The sequence below is a fragment of the Hemicordylus capensis genome, chromosome 6, assembly GCF_027244095.1.
Source record: "Hemicordylus capensis ecotype Gifberg chromosome 6, rHemCap1.1.pri, whole genome shotgun sequence".
Classification (NCBI taxonomy): Eukaryota; Metazoa; Chordata; class Lepidosauria; order Squamata; family Cordylidae; genus Hemicordylus; species Hemicordylus capensis.
In genome coordinates, this window is record NC_069662.1 from 15,178,692 (window position 1) to 15,197,697 (window position 19,006).

Sequence of the window (19,006 nt, forward strand, 5' to 3'; positions counted from 1 at the left end):
TACAACTCCCATCATTCCTAGCTACATTTTATTGTGGCTAGGGATGATGGGAGTTGCAGTTCAGCTGCGTCTGGAGGACCTCAGGTTGGGAACTCCTGGCCTACATGTTCCCAAGCTGATCTCTGCATCCATGAGGACTAGAAATCTCCTTTTAAAATGAAGATGACTTGTTCTGATCCAGCAAAGCTCGGCTTCTATTCTGATGAAGCAGTAGCCACACTCCTACCCTCCCTTGACAGTTCCACACAGGTCTACCACTGACCTTGCAGGGACCCCTCTTGCGGTCAGGAGTCATGGCACAGATCATGCCAGGCAGGGCTGGGTTGACAATCTTCCTGTCCCGCAGGTTGGCATAAATGCAGTTGCACGTGTCCGCTGTCAGCATGTCCACATTGACCTCCTGGAGAGGCATGGGGTCTGGCAGGGTGGCTGCAACATGGGGGGAGATGAGGTTAGAGCTTGGGGTGGGTGGGGCCAGGCCCAAATCAACGCCAGTGGGACCTGCAGCAAAGGGTCACACTGAATCTCCAGCCCACCCACCCCCACCCCCAAAAGCACTTCTCTTCATGGCCCTAGCTAGCTAGCTTGAAACCATTCAGGCAAAGCACTGTCATCCCTCTAGGAATGGCCCGGAGGAGTCTCTGGGAATGAGCATCAGTTTCCAGGTGACTATGGTCGGCCATCTTGAATGGCTCACAACTGGGGGAAATGTTGGGGTGGAATGAGGGTGGAATCTCCAGGAATAACATCTGTCAGGCAACCCTATTCAGGCCTCACCAGGCCAGAGAGATTCAAGAGGAAGGGGGAGGGGGAGAAGGGCACCTTTCCCCCCTCTCAGCCATTTCTGAGGCCTCCCCATTGCTGTGCTAGCGCAAGAGGATCAGTTTTGTAGCTGGCTGATTCTGAGTGTTTTGTGGTTACAGAGCATGCTGGGGGACGGTGGGATGGTTCTAGGACGTGGGAAAGGAGACTGGTTTCCTCCCCACTGCCCCCCACTTTCCGCCCTCTTGAAACATCTTTGTATAGTGCAGGGAGGGGAGCTCCTTAACTCCAGGGATTGCATCTCCCCAGCCAGGATACTCACTGTAAGCCAAGGGTGGCCAGCCTGAGGCTCTCCAGCCATCGTTGGACTACAACTCCCATCATCCACAGTAACAATAAACTGTGACTGGGGTGAGGGGAGTTGTAGCCCAACAATAGCTAGAGCGCCTCAGGTTGGCCACCCCTGTTCTAACCTGTCGAGCAGGTCCCCTTCCCCTCTACACCTCCCCACCTTTTTTTAGTTTACTGGCTAATTTAATTAATTAAATTAAATTAAATTAAATTAATTGAGGGCTTCAAGAGCCCTCAAATAGCCTGTTAAGTCCTGGAAGCTCAGAGGGCCAGTTTTAAAGCATGTTTTAAAACTCTGCTAAAAATAAAATAAAATTGCACACTTCTATACTTCTGCATGCCTAGGGAGTCCCAGGTATGGAGAAATCTTATTTTCCGGTAACCTTGTTTTTGTCGAAATTGATAGGCCCTCAACCCTTTGAATTTGCTGTTAGAATATCTCTATTATCCTTATAACCCAGAGGTTCCAGTCTTGGGTCCCCAGATGTTGTTGGACTACAACTCCCATCAGCCCCAGCTAATAGATTGATGGGGCCTCCAGGATTCTGTCATCTCAGGGACTGACTAAATCCACCCCTGCTTAGCTTCAGCAAGCCATTCTCAGACCATTCACTGGGCCCATTACCTCCAACTCTAACCCCATCTCTTTCCAGAGTAGGGGAGAAGATGCAAAAGCATTGGCCGGCAACCAGATGGGGATGGTCCCCCTGGAACTTTTCTGCTCTGCTGAAAAGTTTGGCTCTCCCTTTGCCAAAAGGGAGAGCCATTACTCATGGCTCCATGAGCATAACTACAACCCCCTTGTTTCATCTGAGCCAGCTAGTTCTGAACAGGCTAGTTCAGAATTGGCTCGCTCAGAACTGGCTAGTTCAGAACTCATCAGTTCTGCACGGGCTAGTTGCCCATCTCCCAGTTTGGAGACCCTATGTGGGTTCTGGGACCTGAGCACCCTGAATCAGGCATCTGGCCAAACCTTCCCCTGGATTAGAAGCGGCCAGCGTGACGCTCCTCCCCTCTAGCCCCAGAGGCCCCTTCTGCCCCACTCACTGTTCATGCCAATGTCTCCCCAGCCGCTGAGCCAGCACTGTGTCCCAAAGGCAAAGCGGTGGTTGGCGTTCGGCAGGCAGATGGGCGATATATCCCGGGTGTATTTCACCGGCTTGGCAAGGCGCACCAGGGCAATGTCGTAGCCTTTGTCAAAGTTGGTGTAGTCCGGGTGGGTGATAATCTGGTCAACGTCCTGTTTCACCCCCACGGCCTTCTTGTCTGTCAGTTTCACTTGGCCCAAGACCACTTTCCAGTTGGACGTATGGTGCCCAACTCCAACCCTGGGAGGAAAAAGAAGAGACACACACACAGACTGCTTTTTAATCCCTGCAGACAAATTAGGACATGTCACGGTAAACTGCCTGGGCACAGGCGCCTCACCTCTTCTGTCTTGTCTCATTTCCCATCTGTTCCTAAGACGACGTATGTGAAGGACCTTGAACACACTAAAACACACTACAAATGCCAAGCATGAAGGGTGTTGTGGTTGCTAAGCCCAGAGGTTGGTTACTCCCATTGGTCCAAAGGATCAAAGGAGGCACTCTTATTTGTTAATCTTTTCATCTGGCACCCTAAACAGTGTTCCCTGTAACAGGGATTTCCAGATGTTGTTGACTACAGCTCCCAGAATCCCCAGCTGCAATGGCCTTTGGCCGAGGATTCTGGGAATTGTAGTCAACAACATCTGGGAATCCTTTACAGGGAACACTGACCCTGAATCTATCCATGTTTATTTTGAATTAAGTTTTTTTTTTAGTTTGTGGCACTTGCTTCCATATCTGTATAGGGAGATCTGCAGCCACAGCCAATAGAATGGGGGCGGCCAATGGGGAAGACTAAACAAAATTGCTGATTGGCTCAATCACATCTAAGAGGTCAAAGGTCCTTCTATTCACTTATCTGGATTGTTGCAGCCAATGGGAACATGACGCAAGAGGGGAAAGATAATTTGATCGATAGCTGGGGGCTGGAGTGGGTTGAGGCCACCAGTGAGAAACTGGAAGGAATGGGAGGTGTGAGAGGAAGCTGGAAAGGAGGAGGGCACCATTTCTGGGATGCAGGCTCCCCATGGCACCAGGAAGGGACCCATTCAGTGTTGACTCACTCAAGAAAGCAGTGGGCAGCAGTCAGGATCCACCGATTGTGTATAACACTTCCACCGCACACGTGCAGATCTTTGTACTGGAGACTGACTTGCCACGGCCACTCCCCACGCTGGGCATTCAGTCCTCCCGCCATCCGAGTAATAGGCCTTGGATTGCCACAAGTTGGAGCTGAAGAGAAAGGGCGCGGGGGGGGGGGGGCGGTAGACAGTGAGGATAGGAAGACACATATCATACAAAAAGATCTGCCTTGCAGATCTGAACTGATTTAAAAAGCCATTAAAAACAAATTTAAAAATCAAACAAATAATAATAAAATAAATTTCTCTAGGGGCAGCATGCATGTTCCTAGAGCAGGGAACTCTAACAGAGAATCCTCCGCCCCAGGGGTGGCCCCAGATATTACAGTGCCTGGGATGAGGTACCCAATGCTGCCTTGCCCCATAACCCTTGTGGGGGCCAGCCTCTTTCAAAACGGATGTTGGCAAGCTTTGGAAGTGGGCAGGAGGGTGAGTTGCCAGCAGCCTCTTCTTCTCTCCTTGTGCTTCTTGCTAAGTGTGCGAGGAGAGACTCTCCTTGCAAAATTTGCAACGGTCCGATGAATCCCAAAGAGGTACTCCAATGGCAGTCACAGGGGCCATCTTGTTGCCCTGCTGGAGCCCAATAATCTACCGCCTCACCTGGCCTCATGAAAAGGCCGCCCCTTCTCATTCCCCCATCAAACTACAGCTCCCATGAGTCCTTGGGAGAAATAATGAAATGCAAATAAGTTTGCATGACAAAACTGCCTATCTCTTTGTCCTCATTCCCAATGGATATGCAGCATGAAGTACATGTTAACTATAGTCACTCACATTTATCTCTTGTTTCTCTGGCCCCTTCCTCTCATGGTTAGAATTAAAAGTGTATGTTCCTTGAGGCCAGTGCTTGTCCTTTTAAACCATTACACTTTGAATAGCACTGTATATTCTGTCTCTTTTCATTGGGTTTTTTAAAAAAAGTTTTATGATTTTTATTGTTTTAATGGAATTTAATATTTTCATGTAATTTGTATGGAGTTTTATTGTATTTAAATTTTTGAACACTGCCTTGGGATGTCTTATAAAAGGCGGTATGGAAATTGAACAATAAACAAACACATAAATAAATATACACTAATGGTGCCAATAAATGTGGCGATAACACTTTTGAGCACCGCAAAATGCAGCTTCGTGGCTGATGCTGAAAGGGCTTTGTACTTCTTCCTTTCAGCCTCAAGTGGGTGCATTGTTATTCTGGCTAGAACTTTCAGCAAAGGAGTGTTTTAAAAACGATGCACTTAGTCCATACCTGGTGCTGATGATCCTTGATGCAGACCTGCATGAAAAAGAGAAAAAATGGTTGAGCATGTTTATGTTGGTATGTGTACAACCGCGCTGCATCTCATCATCAACCAAGATGAAATATGTGGAACTGAAACTATTGCACATTCTTTCCCTGTTTGCCCCTGGCTCCATTTCCTTCTCCTTTCTCTGTTGCCTTCCCTTCTAAATTCCTCAGACTCGGGACAGGGTCCTCTCTTTTTGTACATTGCAAAGCATCATGCCCATCGATGATGCAAGAGCAACCACTGTGGCACCCAAATCCAGCAAGAATGTGGTGATGCTGGCAGGCAAGCACCAAATCCCTTGTGAAGGTGTCGGCATACGCACCGTCTCAGGTGGCGTCCTTCTAAGACGCCTGTATCTGGTGCTCGTGACTTTGGAAATTCGCTTTATTTTCATTCTTGGCTAAACTTCTTCACTTTACCTGAGGGTCAAACTATACAGCGTTTTGAACATGCGGTCTGGGCTGGCATCTTTGTGTTTTCTAATTCAGCAAATCACAGCTGGATGGCGCACACCCCCACCCTACAGGTTGGGACAGAGGTTTGAAGGAAAGGGGCTTTGGTCCTGGGTCCCTACCGCAGTCCCAATCCGGATTGCTTCTCCCCTGCTCAGGGAAAGGCCAAAGCGCCTGCAGGCTGGCTGCTGCTGCTGCTGCTAGTTAGGGAGAGCAATCCCGAACTAGGTAGACCAGTCACCTGACTCAGCAGAAAGCAGCTTCATATGCTCCCTCCTCATGTAGCTGCTATAACTGCAACTGGGCAGGAGGCAATTGGAACCATGGTGGGGCAGAGGATGAAACCGTCTTCCCTGGCCCGTCTGGCTGATTTAGCTGCATAAAAGACTCCCGCGCTAGCCCCTATCATGTACTTCAGCAGTCCTCGCTCTTGGGTCCCCAGAAGTTGTTGTACTACAACTCCCATCACCCCCAGCTATAATTTATTGTGGCCGTGGGTGATGGGAGTTGTAGTTCAGCAACATCTGGAATTACCCCTGGGTGGGAACCCCTGCCTTATACCCTTGGTCCATCTAGTCCAGTGTTGTCTACACCAGGGATTCTCAATATTGGGTCCCCAAATGTTATTGGACTTCAGTTCCAATAATCCCCAGCCCCAGTGGCCTTTAGTTGGGGATTATGGGAGTTGAAGTCCAATAACATCTAGGGACCCAACGTTGAGAATCCCTGGTCTACACTGATTGGCATCCGATCCCAAGGATCCCCAGCCCTGCCGGGAGATGGTTGAACCTGGGACCTTCTGCTTGCAAGCAGATGCTCTGCCACTGATCTACAGCGCCATCCCCTCCTAAGGGGAATATCTTTCAGTGCTCACAGGTAGTCACTCATCCCAATGCAAGCCAAGGCGAACCCTGCTTATCCAAGGGGATAAAATCCAGGCTCACTACCACAAGGCCGGCTCTCCAGCTGGAGCGATGCTGCCAGTCAGTGAAGGCCTAGGATAAGGCAGCTCCTTATGTCCGTCTAATCCTGGACAGGACTCCAGAACTCTCAGAGTCCCGGCAAACTCATCAGTGGAGCTGGGGAACCACCTAAGAGGCAGAGGTGCTGTCAGTTCAACCCCGCCCTGACTAATGGGCTGTTGCATCAGCAGTAGAAAGAGTCCTGAGGAGCAAAGCTCTCTAGCAAACAGTCGTGACTCAGCCTCTCTCTCTCTCCCCCCTGCAGGGATCTTTTCTGCGACCGACCGAAGCTTCCCCTTCCTGATGCCTCCTCCATCCAACAGGGAAGAGGAAGCTGCAGTGAGTCCCCATCCTCTCCAGAGCTCCACCAAGTCAATGGACCTGCCTTTGTTTGTGTAGCTGGCCACACAACCCAAGGCCAACATCCTTCAGCCGGATAAGGACTCCTCATAGGTCCTCAAATCCGGCCTGCTGCAGAGTCAACCCCAGACACGCCTCTCGTGTGATGCAGGCCTGTGTGCATTGTTGGGTAAACAGCAGGGGTGTGTAGCCAGGATCGAAGCTGAGATTGCGGTGTGGAGGGAGGGAGCCTTTAACTCTACTCTCTGCCATGGTCACCATCTGGATTTCCGTCCCTTCCCAGTGGCTGCGATCTGGCATAGGGGAAATGGCGTTCGTTGGCATCAGGATCCGCCCAGGCTGCCTAGCCTCCAGACATGGTTGGACTACAGATCCCATCAGTGGCCAAAGGTCAGAGATTATGAGCGCTGTGGTCCAACAACAGCTAGCAAGCCGAAGTTCCGCAGCCCCGAGCTACACCCAGTGTTCTCCAATGTGAGTTGTTGGCCTACAACTCCCATCAACCCCCGCCACAGGGGCCAATGTCACTGGGGGTGATGGGAGTTGTAGTCCAACCACGCCTGGGAACCCTCATTTGAGAACCTCTGGGTGCATATAGTGGAGACTGGTGAGATCCTGGCATAGCGGTAGAGCAGACTGTACCACAGGTGTGTGGTGTATGTGTGTGTGTGGGGGGGGGTGTACCAGTTTTGAATGCTCTCCCATGCAAAAGAAAAGTGCCACACACAACTTCATAAGAGCCACAAGAACAGCCTGCCGTGTTCTGCCTAGTAATCTTTTGTGTCTTGTTGTTTGGAAGTTTGTCCCAGTGGGGATCCTGTAGAGAGTGTGTGGGGTGGAGGGGAAGGAGAAGGAGAAAATGAAGTTGTTTCTGGAATAAAGTCTTGGTTGAATCCACATAAGGCCTTTGGGGTTTACGAGGGACGCAGTTGTAAAACAGCCCTGCTGGATCAGGCCCAAGGCCCCTCTAGTCCCAGATCCTGTTTCCCACCGTGAGCACCAGAAGCCTCTGGGAAGCCCACAGGCAAGAGCTGAGGGGCCTGCCCTCTCTCCTGCTGTTGCTCCCCTCCCTGCAGTTTAAAAACTAGCACATGAGGGAGGCAGGTTCTAGCTCAGCCAACACCCTGCTGACCTTGATTTCTATTTGCAGGATATGTGCTTCTTTTAAGCGACAAAGGTGTTATATGGGGTGGCTAACAAATAAAAATATTTATTTATTTATTATTGCCTGCCCATTTGTAGCCTGAAGGAGCATATATTTTCTAACACCTCAGGACTTCTGATTTATTTTATTCTACTTCATATATAGAAGATATATAGCCTCAGGTCTATTAGAATTCCAACTTTGCACGAGGTTCCCCAGCTTTTATTTTATTTTATTTTAATTTAATTCTGTGTTGTTGTTTTAAATTCTATTCTATTCTATTCTATTCTATTCTGTTGCTGGCAGGCTTCTTGCAGCTTTAACAGCTGCCTGACCTGCTAATGAACTCTATGCACACACGTCTCTGTGGTTATAATCACAAAGAAGAGGATATAGATTTCTCCCCTGTCCAACTTTCAGAAGTTTTTAAAGTCTGGTTTTCTTCCAAAACTGGGCAGAAGGTCACTCAAGAATGATGAGAACTATCCCCTCCCATCTCCTTATCACAAAATAGAACAGAGCTATTTATGTGTACCAGGCTGTTGTAATTAGGAACGTGGATGGTTGGCGCCTTTGACCCCACCCTGTTACCGTTCCTGGGAACAAAATCCTGGCATTTGAACTCCTCCCTTTCAAGAACATTTTTACTCCACTGAGGCCACCTTTGAGTTCAGAGTTTCACATTCCAAAAAAGGGGACAGCCTTAAAGACCTTTTCTCATGCAAAATCTGCATGGGGAATTGTGGTGAGGAAAGGCACTCTGCACACGTGCAGAGGAATGCCTTTTTTTTTTTTTTTTATTAGCACGTAGCACATTCCTGGTCTTAAAAAACGGGTTATACAGGTAAGGAGCTTTCCCCATGGCTGTGTGTCTCCGTGCTAGGAAAAACGTTATCTATTAAATGTCCGCAGGCCAGGCTTGAAGAGGGCAAATGCAGCAACCGTAATTATATATTCTAACTGATACTCAGCAGCGATATCAACAACATGCTCCTGCTGAATTGCCCTGCTGTGAAGGAACCCTGCTAGAAAAAGGGTCGTAATAATTGGCGAGGGGCGGCGGGGAGTATTACCCCACAATGGAGACCAGCTTGCCGGGGGGAGGGGGGTGGTCTTCCCCACAATGGGCACAGTCCCTCCACCCCAACTTTTATTTCCTGCTTCCTGATGCCTTGACCCTTTTGCTTCGAGTTCATATATGAATCAGAGGATGGGCAACCCTCTCCACTACTGCCATGACCCTGGGTCTGTGATGACACAGAGACTGGAAGAAGCATTTCCTTCCTATATCTTTCTCTAAGGTTGCCAAATGTTTTGACTGATCCTTGCTCCTGTGCCATTAACAGCAGCTTGATCTTCAGATATCTGCAGGGGGCTTCAGTGCTTCGCTTCTGCCAGTCAAGCTCTTGCAAAGGGACAGGAGCAGACTGGATCGTTTCCCCCCTTGTCAGTTGGCAGCCCTCTCCCATCTCTGCACCGCAGTATCCTATATATCCAGTACTTTTCATAACAAGGAGGAATAATGAAATTTTGACCCAGAAGCCCCCAAGTAGCACTTTGTCCAGACACTGCTTGATCATATTGAAGGGGAAATACTAGATGACCAAACTGAATCTACATTATATCCACATGCAGGTTGTTGTTTCCCCCGCAATTGCCAGCCACACATTCAAAGGGAAAGCAACATCTCTGGTACTGCGATCATTGTGGCCAAGTGATATGATGAGAACGATAAACATACCAGTTTTGCTGCGTAATTTCCGCCTCAACCATTTCTGGAGGCTGTCATGAAAACTGAGTCTCCCATATCAGATATTAGCTGGGACAGATTTTTGCTATGCCCAAGGGTTGCCAAGGAGAGAAGAGTGCCACTGAGGCACGTGCAGAGTGCCTTTCCCACACTGGTAGAGACACAGCTCTTCCTGGCTTGGGTGACAGGCTTTCCAGGTGAAGGGACTGGTTTGCAGCCAGATTCAAAGCTTTGCAGGTGAAGCACTATATATCCATTCACACTTTCTCTCCCCCTCCTATTCCTTCCTTCCTTCCATCTCTTGTACATCATGTAAATCTGTCCCCCAGCCATTCATCCATGTCTCTTCACTTATTTATTTAAAAAAATTTCACCCCACATTTCCTGCATATTATAGCCCAAAACAGCTTATGATAAAATACAGAACTTTAAGACAAACAAAGAATAATGAAACAAAAAACATATTTAAAGAAAATAAAACACAAACCAATTAAATGCAAAATAGCAGGACCCCCTCCCACGCAAAACCAACTATAGGCTGCAATCACACCCCGATGACCTATCCTGGTTAAATGCAGTTTAGCCACAGCAGGTTAACCAGGATTGGCTGGGAAAGCTGCGTTCTCACAACCAGCTCCATGGGGCTCAGCAATCCTGGTTTGCTCTTTAACCAGGATCGCCGTGATTATGAGAACGCAGCCCTATTTGTCTTTCATCTCTAGGCCATGCGCTTGACATGTAGCAGTGGTCACAGTGGGACATTGCATCCCCCTTCTGTATCTGCTCCAACTTGTATCCGTCTGCCGGCTTCCAGAGTGGTAGCTGTGTCCGTCTGCTGCCGCGAACAAACCCCAAGGGTACTGAGGCAACTTGACAGATTTATTGCGGTGTAAATTTTGGTGTGCTAGAGTTCACCGTATGATCTCACTGCCATTTGCCGGCTTCACCTGCCTCTCTCTCTGTTTAGCCGATTCTCTGTATCTCTCCTCAGTTTTTGTCCCTGCGATTCCCTGCCACTACTTAGAGTTGATTTCTGTAAGGCATTTTTACCTTCCTTTCAAATGAAAAAGCCTTCAAGGCAGCTTAAACAGGGGATAAATCACATATTGTATTTGCCTGACTCCAAGGCTAGTTTCCCCCCAAGTTCTTTGATGTTAGAAATCCGGGGGTCATCTTAAATTCAGAGTTCTCTTCCTTTTGGGTAATTATAGGTATAACCTGTATTTAATCTCTATTTTTTCAGGGACTCGTCTTACATTCAGAATCGGTACACCTTTTTAGTTTATTAGCCCCTTATAGATACAATTCTCTTGAAGTAAAATATTCATTCTGCTTCTTTCTTCGACCACCAGCATCTCTTAGGATGGGGACCTGGAGCTGAAGATTCATCCGTCCATCCATCCATCCCATTCTGTCTGTCCCTACAAGCCCATCTAGCCTCACCCAACCACCAGCTGCATGGACTGTCCTCAAAAACTCACCCATCACGACCAAGAGCAACAGCAGCCTGGAGCAAGGAAATCGTCTTGTTTGTCCTCCCATCTTCGCGGCCCTCCTTCTCCTTCTCGAATCTGCCTGCTCTCCATGGCACTAACTTTTATATCCTGGACCTGCTGCGGGAGGAGGAGGCACACTGTGGGACTCCCTGCCCTGCCACACCTCATCAGGCTTACACAATCGGGCATTTTTTTGCATGTGTAAGAAGCAGGGTTACTCACACTTCTTCAAAAAGCATTCTACATGCTTTGGCAATATATTAATAATATTGGTCCTGCTGATTTGGCAAAAAAGCAAAGATTAATTGGAGGCAGTTTCTCTGGTGTCTTCCTTGTCATTTTAATGCTGGGTGAAGACATTATTCTTCCCAGGGGACAGGGAGGGAGAGGGGACACAGCAGTGCAGACTGGGTGGTCCTTATTACGCAAAGCTTAGACAAAACTCATGGAGGACAAGTCTATCAGGGGCTACTAATCCTGATGCTATAGGCTACCTCCATGTTCAGAGACAGGGTGGCCGCATTCACACGTAATGGGAAACCTGAGGTTGCTGAACCCGCGGTTAATTTTTCAAATGGCAAATCATATCACAGACATGCGTCCAACAGGAGTCCGGCAACCTCCGTATTCAGGGCAGGGTAGGCCCTCCCACTTCCTGGTCCGCTGGGGCCACGTCCAAGCAAGCTCCATAGGACATGTGTTGCCAGACTGTGCGCAAGGCATCAGCACGTCTCCAGCCATTGACCGCGATCTTCAAGGGGGCATGCCGAGTGACTTTTCAGAATGGTCCACCTGCCCTTGGCAGGGAAAGGGCATTTAAATCCTTCAAATGCCATGCCTTCTTCTGATTCAAGCTCTTCTTCTGACAGCTATTGTACCACCACCCTCATAAGAGCCCCGTAACAAAACAAGTCTCACACAAGCACAATTTCTGGCAGGGAAGGGGGGATTCTGAGGAGCACTATTTTTCTGTTACTCAGGAAAGGCAAGGGAACATGATGACTCCCTAGGAAGGGAAGCGTATATAAGGGAGGGTAAAGGATCCTGGGGTCCTACCTGCTGTGACCAAGGATGCTCTTGCGATGGCTCACCCTGGCATAGCAGTCCATGGAGGCCAAACCACACTCCTGCCCCCATGGTGGCTTGCCACCAGGGGACTAACGCTCTCATGAGAGGGCCAGTCTACTGGGGAGGGTCTTAGTAATATAGGCTGCATCTAGATAAAGTTAATCACGACTAAGCACCACTGAAATAAATAGGACAAATCCTGTTCATTTCCCAATAATGCAAAGTCTCCTTAATTCTAATAACAATACATAAAAATAAATAATAAAATAATAATAATAGCCCCTGACTTTCAGCCCTGTGAAATGTGGGTGGTTGAGCACGGCCCTGCTGGGTGTGTAAAAACCCTGCCAGTGCTGTTTTGGAACAGAGAAACTCCTGTGCGACTTAAGGTTGTGCAAGTGCAGGTGTGCAAACGAGACACCAGTTCTTTCCCATGGGCTTTGCTTCATGCAACTGCGTATGTGCGACTTTTAAGTTGCAGCAGAACTGTTGTGTTCTGTAACTTATCTATCTAGCTTTGATGTAGGTTCTTATTGCCTGCTACTGCCGCTAACTGTATTATTTATTTAGTTATTTTGTTATTTATTTAATTAATCAAATTTGTACACCACCCAAACTTTTGTCACTGGGCAGTTAACAATAGCATAAACCAAGTTAAAATATATACAAAAACTTAAAACAATTTAACAATTTAAAAATCACCTACAAATTAAAACCTTTAAAAAAGCTTTGGTAAAAATTATGATTGTTATAACTGTATTATGATGATTATATTGGGCAATGACCATAATAAAGAACCTATCTAAATAAATAAATAAATATAAACACATACACACACACACACACACACACCCTGCATCCTGGGTCAATGTACTGAATACTGAAATAACTCTCGAAATAACCCAAATACTGAAATAACTCTCAATCCTGGAGTTATCTTTAACTGATTTGTTTTACTGCTTTGTATGAAAAGGACCGATCTGATCATTTCACACACTGAACCGTAATTTAGATTCCCCATCCCCATGTGTGGGGCACAGGGCAATTGCCCCCCATCTGCCCCCAAAGGTCCTGGCAGGGTAGCCACGGACAAAGAGGTGAGGAATGCATCCTGATTTCCAGCAACCATCCAATTCTGCAATCAATCATCCTCTGAGTAATTAGAAACTGCTGAAGTGCACGGTTTCAAAGAGTGTGTGGATCATGAGCCATCTACGCTAACATAGCTCATGCCAGGGCTCATCAGGGCTCAACCCTAAACCTGCCCCTAAGGACATTCTTCAAAGTAATGTAAAAAAAAAAATGGGGTGGGGGGTCGAATGCCAACCTCCAAATGCTATTAATCAACATCGAGCCAGAAGGAAGTATCGTCAGACCCCTCCCTTGTGTGATTTATGTTCTTTGCTTTCTCATGGGTGCAGGATGCGTGTGTATTCACACACTCCCCTTCCCAACCCCTCAAGGGAAAGAGGGGTCACAGAAGCCAAGATTCCCGCTGAATGTGTGTTTCGGCTGCCAACCCAGATCGTATCACTGCTCCAGCTCACTTTGAGTGGTGGCTGTCAGATAAGGAGTGCGGTCTGGGATTTCCGTAGGGAGAGTGAGGCAATCCGACCTGCGTGATAAGTGAATCCTTTCCCATATGCAAAGAAGCCAAGTGTGACGCCTGCCTTGGCTTGATTAGCCACTGGGCATTCTTCACGCAAAAGCTGTCAAATTCCAGAGGTCCAAATCACCCGTTCAGCTGAGAGCTCAAACTCCATCTCTGGTGCACTTACCATAAATGGAGTCTTTCCAGATTAGCGAAATTTGTCCCTTTTGGTGTGGATGAAGAAATTCTGGAATCCAGCAGAACACTCAGAAGAACACCACAGACCCTGGATGAACTCCAGCTCTGACTATCAACTGAAGTTCAGCTCACCATAGCCACGTTATTACTCCAAGAGAATGGGACTGTGAGGGAGCATTTCTAGGATTGCTGTACCTCCAGGATTGGCCTGGAGTGCCAAGGAATCTGCATTGGTCTCTAGGTGACTACTGAAAGATGCCCTGGAGACAGAGCTGAACTAATGGGTGGGTGAACTGGGTGGTTGCCCAGGGTGTCTACCTGAAGGGGCACCAAGCTGAGCTTGAGAACTCATGGTTTATTGACTATATTGTCCACAGTGAGATGGGTGGCGGGGGGGTGGGGATCATGAGTGACATCCAGACTAAATATGTGAGGATAGCAATGCTGTGCATGCACTATGTAAAGGGGCATTTTTTTTACAATCTCGCTTCCCTCTGAAGCTGACTCTGACTCCCAAAATATGTCCCTCAGGGTCACACAGCCCTCAGGGACATATTTTTGAGAGTGGGAGTCACAGTCAGTTCAGAGGCCAAGGAGATTGACAGAAGTGCTGGTTATTATTCATAACGCCCTGAATGGCCTGAGTCCAGGGTATTTTAGAGAGTGCCTTTTTCTTCATGAACCCCACCCCGTATTAAGTTCATTGGGAGAGGTCCGGTTGTGATTACCACTGGCTCATTTGGTGACAACGGCAATCCGGGCTTCTTGAGGGCTGCCCCAAGCAGTGTTCCCTCTAAGGTGTGTACGTGTGCCTTGATTTCCGCTCAGTTAATTTTAGATCCCACTCAAGGAGGGCCCCACTCTGAATGCAGGTGTGCACACACTGCCTTGATACTGCCGCCCAGAACAAAACTCATTCTGGACACAGGTGAAAAAAAGTAGAGAGAACACTGGCCCCAAGACTTTGGAACATCCTCTCTAGTAGCATTAGAGTCTCCCTATCTCTCTTTGCTTTTAAGAAACAGCTGAAGACATACTTATTTAATCAGGTCTTTAGTTTTTAACTTTTAAAGTTCTAAGGTTTATGTTGTTCGTTAATTTAAACTGTTAATTAAATTTTTTAGCCTAATTTCCAGTGGGCTAACTTGTGATCCGCTTAACCGATTTGAACCAACTTTGCTACAGCTGTAGGGACACATAGGGACACCTCAACCATGTAGATTGCGATGATGTCATCCTACCCAATTCAAGATGGTAGACATGTAAACTTTTGAGGCACAAGTGGGCTAACTTGTGGACTGTCTAACAGATTTGAATCAAATTTGCTATAATTTGTGATCATGTCATCCACCCTGATCCAAGATGGTGGATGTGTGAACTTTTGAGGCACAGGTGCACTAACTTGAGGACTGTCTAACCGATTTGAACCAAATTTGATACAGTTGTAGTGAGTGACACACAGGGACATCTCAATGGTGTAGTTTATAATGATATCCCCCCCCCCCAAATCCAAGATGATGCACACATGAACATTTGAGGCACAAGAGATCTAACATGGACCTCGATTTGAACCACATTTAGTCCAGTTATAGAGACAGTGAAGGAAAGTAGGCTGATTAGTTCTTACTAGAACAACTTGTTTAAAATGTTTTCATGGCTTTTGGTTGAGCCCTTTCTCACAATCCCATGAACGGGCTTGAGGGCTGGTGTCAGGGAAAGCTAGATGATCTAGAAGAGTTAATGGGCACACGGATCACAAGCCTAGATGAGCCACTGCTGCCCCAGGCAGTGCCAAGGTTTGGGGGCCAGGACATGTCATCCCGGCCCCCGGAAATCCCACAATGCACCACACGTGTGCGGGATGCATTGTAGGGATCTCCCTGGCAACATCCTGTGTCAACACCAGGTGGGAGCAGTCAGCGCTGGCAGCCAAACAGTTAGCCTGAGTTAACTGCACACTCACACCCTTAACCTTGGCTAACCAGCGGGCTTCCTAGGCAGATTTGCCTCCAAGGCATCACTGGGAGCCAACAGTTCCAGGCATTTCTCACGGGTAGCCAAGCCCAGTCTTGTGAGAACAGCCTCATTGTGATTTTATATTTTGGAATATATGATATAAACCGCCCAGAGATGCATATGTTGTGTAGTATTAAATACGCAAAAGAGATGAGAGGATATAAGAGGGAATTGGCTAGTACTGTCTCCTCTCCTTTAGCACATGTGCACAGTTAACTGCACATGCACCTTCTTAGTTTGGGTGCTGGCCAGTGGCCGACAGCCAGACTAGATTACTCCGGAGTAGTTCTTAAATAGTCCACTAGAGTAACTCTTGAGTAGTACTATTCAGTCTGGATGTCAGCCACTGCCTTTAACCTTTTATTCAAAATCCATAGGTTGTTTGGGTACTAACTACAGAGAGGAACCTCCATCAATTACCTTTACATTCTGTTCCTATTTCAGCATCATGTAATTTGCTATAGATAAAAATCACTGGAATGTGGCTTTACTCTCGGGCGATGTTCCAAGCAGTTAAGCACTGCAAACATTAGCTCGGGGCCCTTTTCACAGGTGTTGCTGGGAAAGCCTGGGATCAGGAGGGTCAGTTACCCCACTAGGTTTTGCAGACCTGCACAAACAACACAATTTGGCAACACTGATAAGCTGTGACCCGGATGGATGAGGTGGTGGGGGGAGCAATTCTAACCCTAACCCTAATCCTTCTGTAAATAATACTTATACCATTAAACTAGTAACATCTCTATCTATCTATCTATCTATCTATCCATCCCTTAGGCGTACCCGTTGTTAATCCCATGGGTGGCAGCTCTCGCAAGAGTTTGCAAGCAGCTGCCAGATAGCAATGGGGATTGGTGAGAGGAAAGAAAATGGCGGTGGCAGGGGCAGGGGGAAAAGACAGTGGTGGGCAGCCAGAAAAACGGCAGGGGCAGGTGGAAAAAGGTGGCTGAGGCCTGGTGGGAAGAAAACAATGACGACAATGGTGGAGGAAGGGGTGAAATGGAGCGTGGGGGGGGGAGACAGCGGCGAAGTAGAGGCACAGATGCTTTGTGCCCCGCCCAGCTAGTTCTTAATTATAGTCCACTGTCTGGTCCTTGTGTGCCACAACTCTTTTGACTGGATTCTACAAATATGGCAAAAGATATCAAGGAAGAAACATCTCCAGGAATAGCTGCTTCCATCAGAGTTGGCAACTCCAAGCACTTCACAGCCACTAGGCAAACACAGGAAGTGCTTCCTAACCATGAGCTGGGCCAAGAAACTAACAAGTTGTTCTAGAAAGAACTAATCTGCCTACTTACCTTTCACTATCCCTACAACTGGACAGACTTGGTCCAAATCATTTAGGCAGTTCACAAGTTAGCCCACTTGCGCCTCAAACTTTCATGCGTCCGCTATCTTGAATTGGGGTAGATGACATCATCACAAACAATGTGTTTGAGGTGTCTCTTTGTGAACCTACAACTGTACCAAATTTGATCCAGATCGGTTCCCACTTGCACCTCAAATGTTCACATGACCGTCATCTTGAATCAGGATGGATGACATCATTACAAACTATGCCCTTGAGCTATCCCTATGTGTCCCTACACCTGTAGCAAATTTGGTTCAAATCAGTTCAGCAGTTCACAAGTTAGCCCAACTGCGCCTCAAATGTTCACATGTCCACCATCTTGAATTGGGGTGAATGACATAATCAAAAACTACACCGTGGAGGTGTCCCTCTGTGTCACGCACTACATCTACACCAAATTTAGTTAAAATCTATTAGACAGTCCACAGGTTAGCCCACTTGCACCTCAAACATTCACGTGTCCGCCATCTTGAATCGGGGTGGGTGACAGCATCACAAACGATGCCGTTGAGGTGTCCCGACATGTCCCTACAACTGTTCCTGATTTGGTTCAAATTGATTCAGGCATTGCAAAGTTGGTGGGGGACACATACATACACATAGACACACACGGAATGCCAGGTGATCTCATAAGCCTACTGGAAATTAGGCAAAAAATAATCGCAGCCCATCAAGACATAGTAATGCTGGACAATCAAGTCTGAGACTCATGGATCAAGGGACTAAGATGTCCTCCAGTGCCAAGGTCCCATAGGCACACACAAAATAGGTAGGCTTGCCAACTGGACAGAATCATATACACCCAACCATATTGTGGTCTGTGTTACAAACTGGACAGGGCAAAGCTTAGCTCCCTCCTCTCCGCACGTAGCAGAATAATTTTTGCCATTTGTATGCATGCATAAATTGTCACAGTGAGTGTACACTGTATTTACCTGAATCCAAGACTTGGTTGTCCCCCAAGTTATTTGATGTTAGGAGGGTTGTCTTAAATTCAGCATCCTCTTTCTTTTGGATATATACAAATACAACCTGTATTTTTAAAGGGGTTCATCTTAGAAGAGCCCCTGGTGGCGCAGTGCTAAAACTGCCGCCCTGTAACCAGAAGGTTACAAGTTCGATCCTGACCAGGGGCTCAAGGTTGACTCAGCCTTCCATCCTTCCGAGGTCGGTAAAATGAGTACCCAGAATGTTGGGGGCAATATGCTAAATCATTGTAAACCGCTTAGAGAGCTTCGGCTATAGAGCGGTATATAAATGTAAGTGCTATTGCTATTAAAGTTTAGAGTCATCTTCGATTCAGGTAAATCGGGTAAATACGGTACGGGTGGTGCATAAGGTGTAAAGCAGAGGTATGGCAATATCAAAGTGGGCCCTGAGGCAAGGAGTGAAGCCCTGGGGCCAGGGGCGTAGCAAGTTTGGAGTGGGCCCAGAGACATGATTTTAAAATGGGCTTCTCGCTGATATGCACATACAAACACACTTCACAATATATAGTGCTCTCACACTCACATCCCCATCACAAATACGGTGAATATCTAGTTCACATTGAATCTGGGTGTTTTTTTTACTCTCTGCTACTGCCGATCTCCAAGAGACTCAACATAATTCATAGGGGGTGCAACGCAGGCAGGTGGGGAGTCATGTGACGTGCCTCTGGGGGGCCCCTTGAGGCAGTGGGGCCCCAAGATGACTGTCTCCCCTTGCCTAATGGTAGTTACGCCTCTGCCTGGGGCCCTTCCTCCTCCTGTCTCTGTCTTTGCTGCAGAAGAATGACTATGGACAGGGTGAAAAACAACACATTCTCAGCATGCCCTCTCTCTCTCACTCCCTTGAAATATGTATCAGACACTTCCCACACTCCGTTCAGGAGCCAGCAGATTGCTGTGGAGCCAGGGAGGCAGGAGGGGAGAACGAACAGCGGGCTGTTTCCCAGGCCATACCCCCTCCCTCCGTCATGGGAAGTTGGTCCCTCCTCCCACC

The 19,006-nt window shown here is 47.6% G+C and overlaps 1 protein-coding gene and 1 long non-coding RNA gene across 4 annotated transcripts in view; one reads left to right on the forward strand and one right to left on the reverse strand.

Moving 5' to 3' along the window:
* The window catches only part of LOC128328940 (serine protease 53-like), a 41,723-nt gene that overhangs the window by 12,238 nt on the left and 10,479 nt on the right, over window positions 1-19,006 (reverse strand). For 2 of the 3 annotated variants that reach the window (XM_053259207.1, XM_053259208.1), the window contains exons 2-5: window positions 4,593-4,619; window positions 3,266-3,434; window positions 2,161-2,441; window positions 263-429 (exon numbers count right to left, since the gene is read on the reverse strand). In XM_053259207.1, coding sequence (XP_053115182.1) covers window positions 263-429; window positions 2,161-2,441; window positions 3,266-3,399 — 582 coding nt within the window. In that variant the 5' untranslated portion in view covers window positions 3,400-3,434; window positions 4,593-4,619. Of the gene's footprint in view, window positions 1-262; window positions 430-2,160; window positions 2,442-3,265; window positions 3,435-4,592; window positions 4,620-6,431; window positions 6,853-19,006 lie in introns of those variants that run through there. The other variant, XM_053259206.1, reaches the window with a different exon arrangement.
* Window positions 5,867-11,106, forward strand: LOC128328942 (uncharacterized). Its single transcript, XR_008309460.1, has 3 exons — window positions 5,867-5,960; window positions 6,312-6,796; window positions 10,653-11,106. It is a non-coding gene; the product is annotated as an uncharacterized LOC128328942 (long non-coding RNA).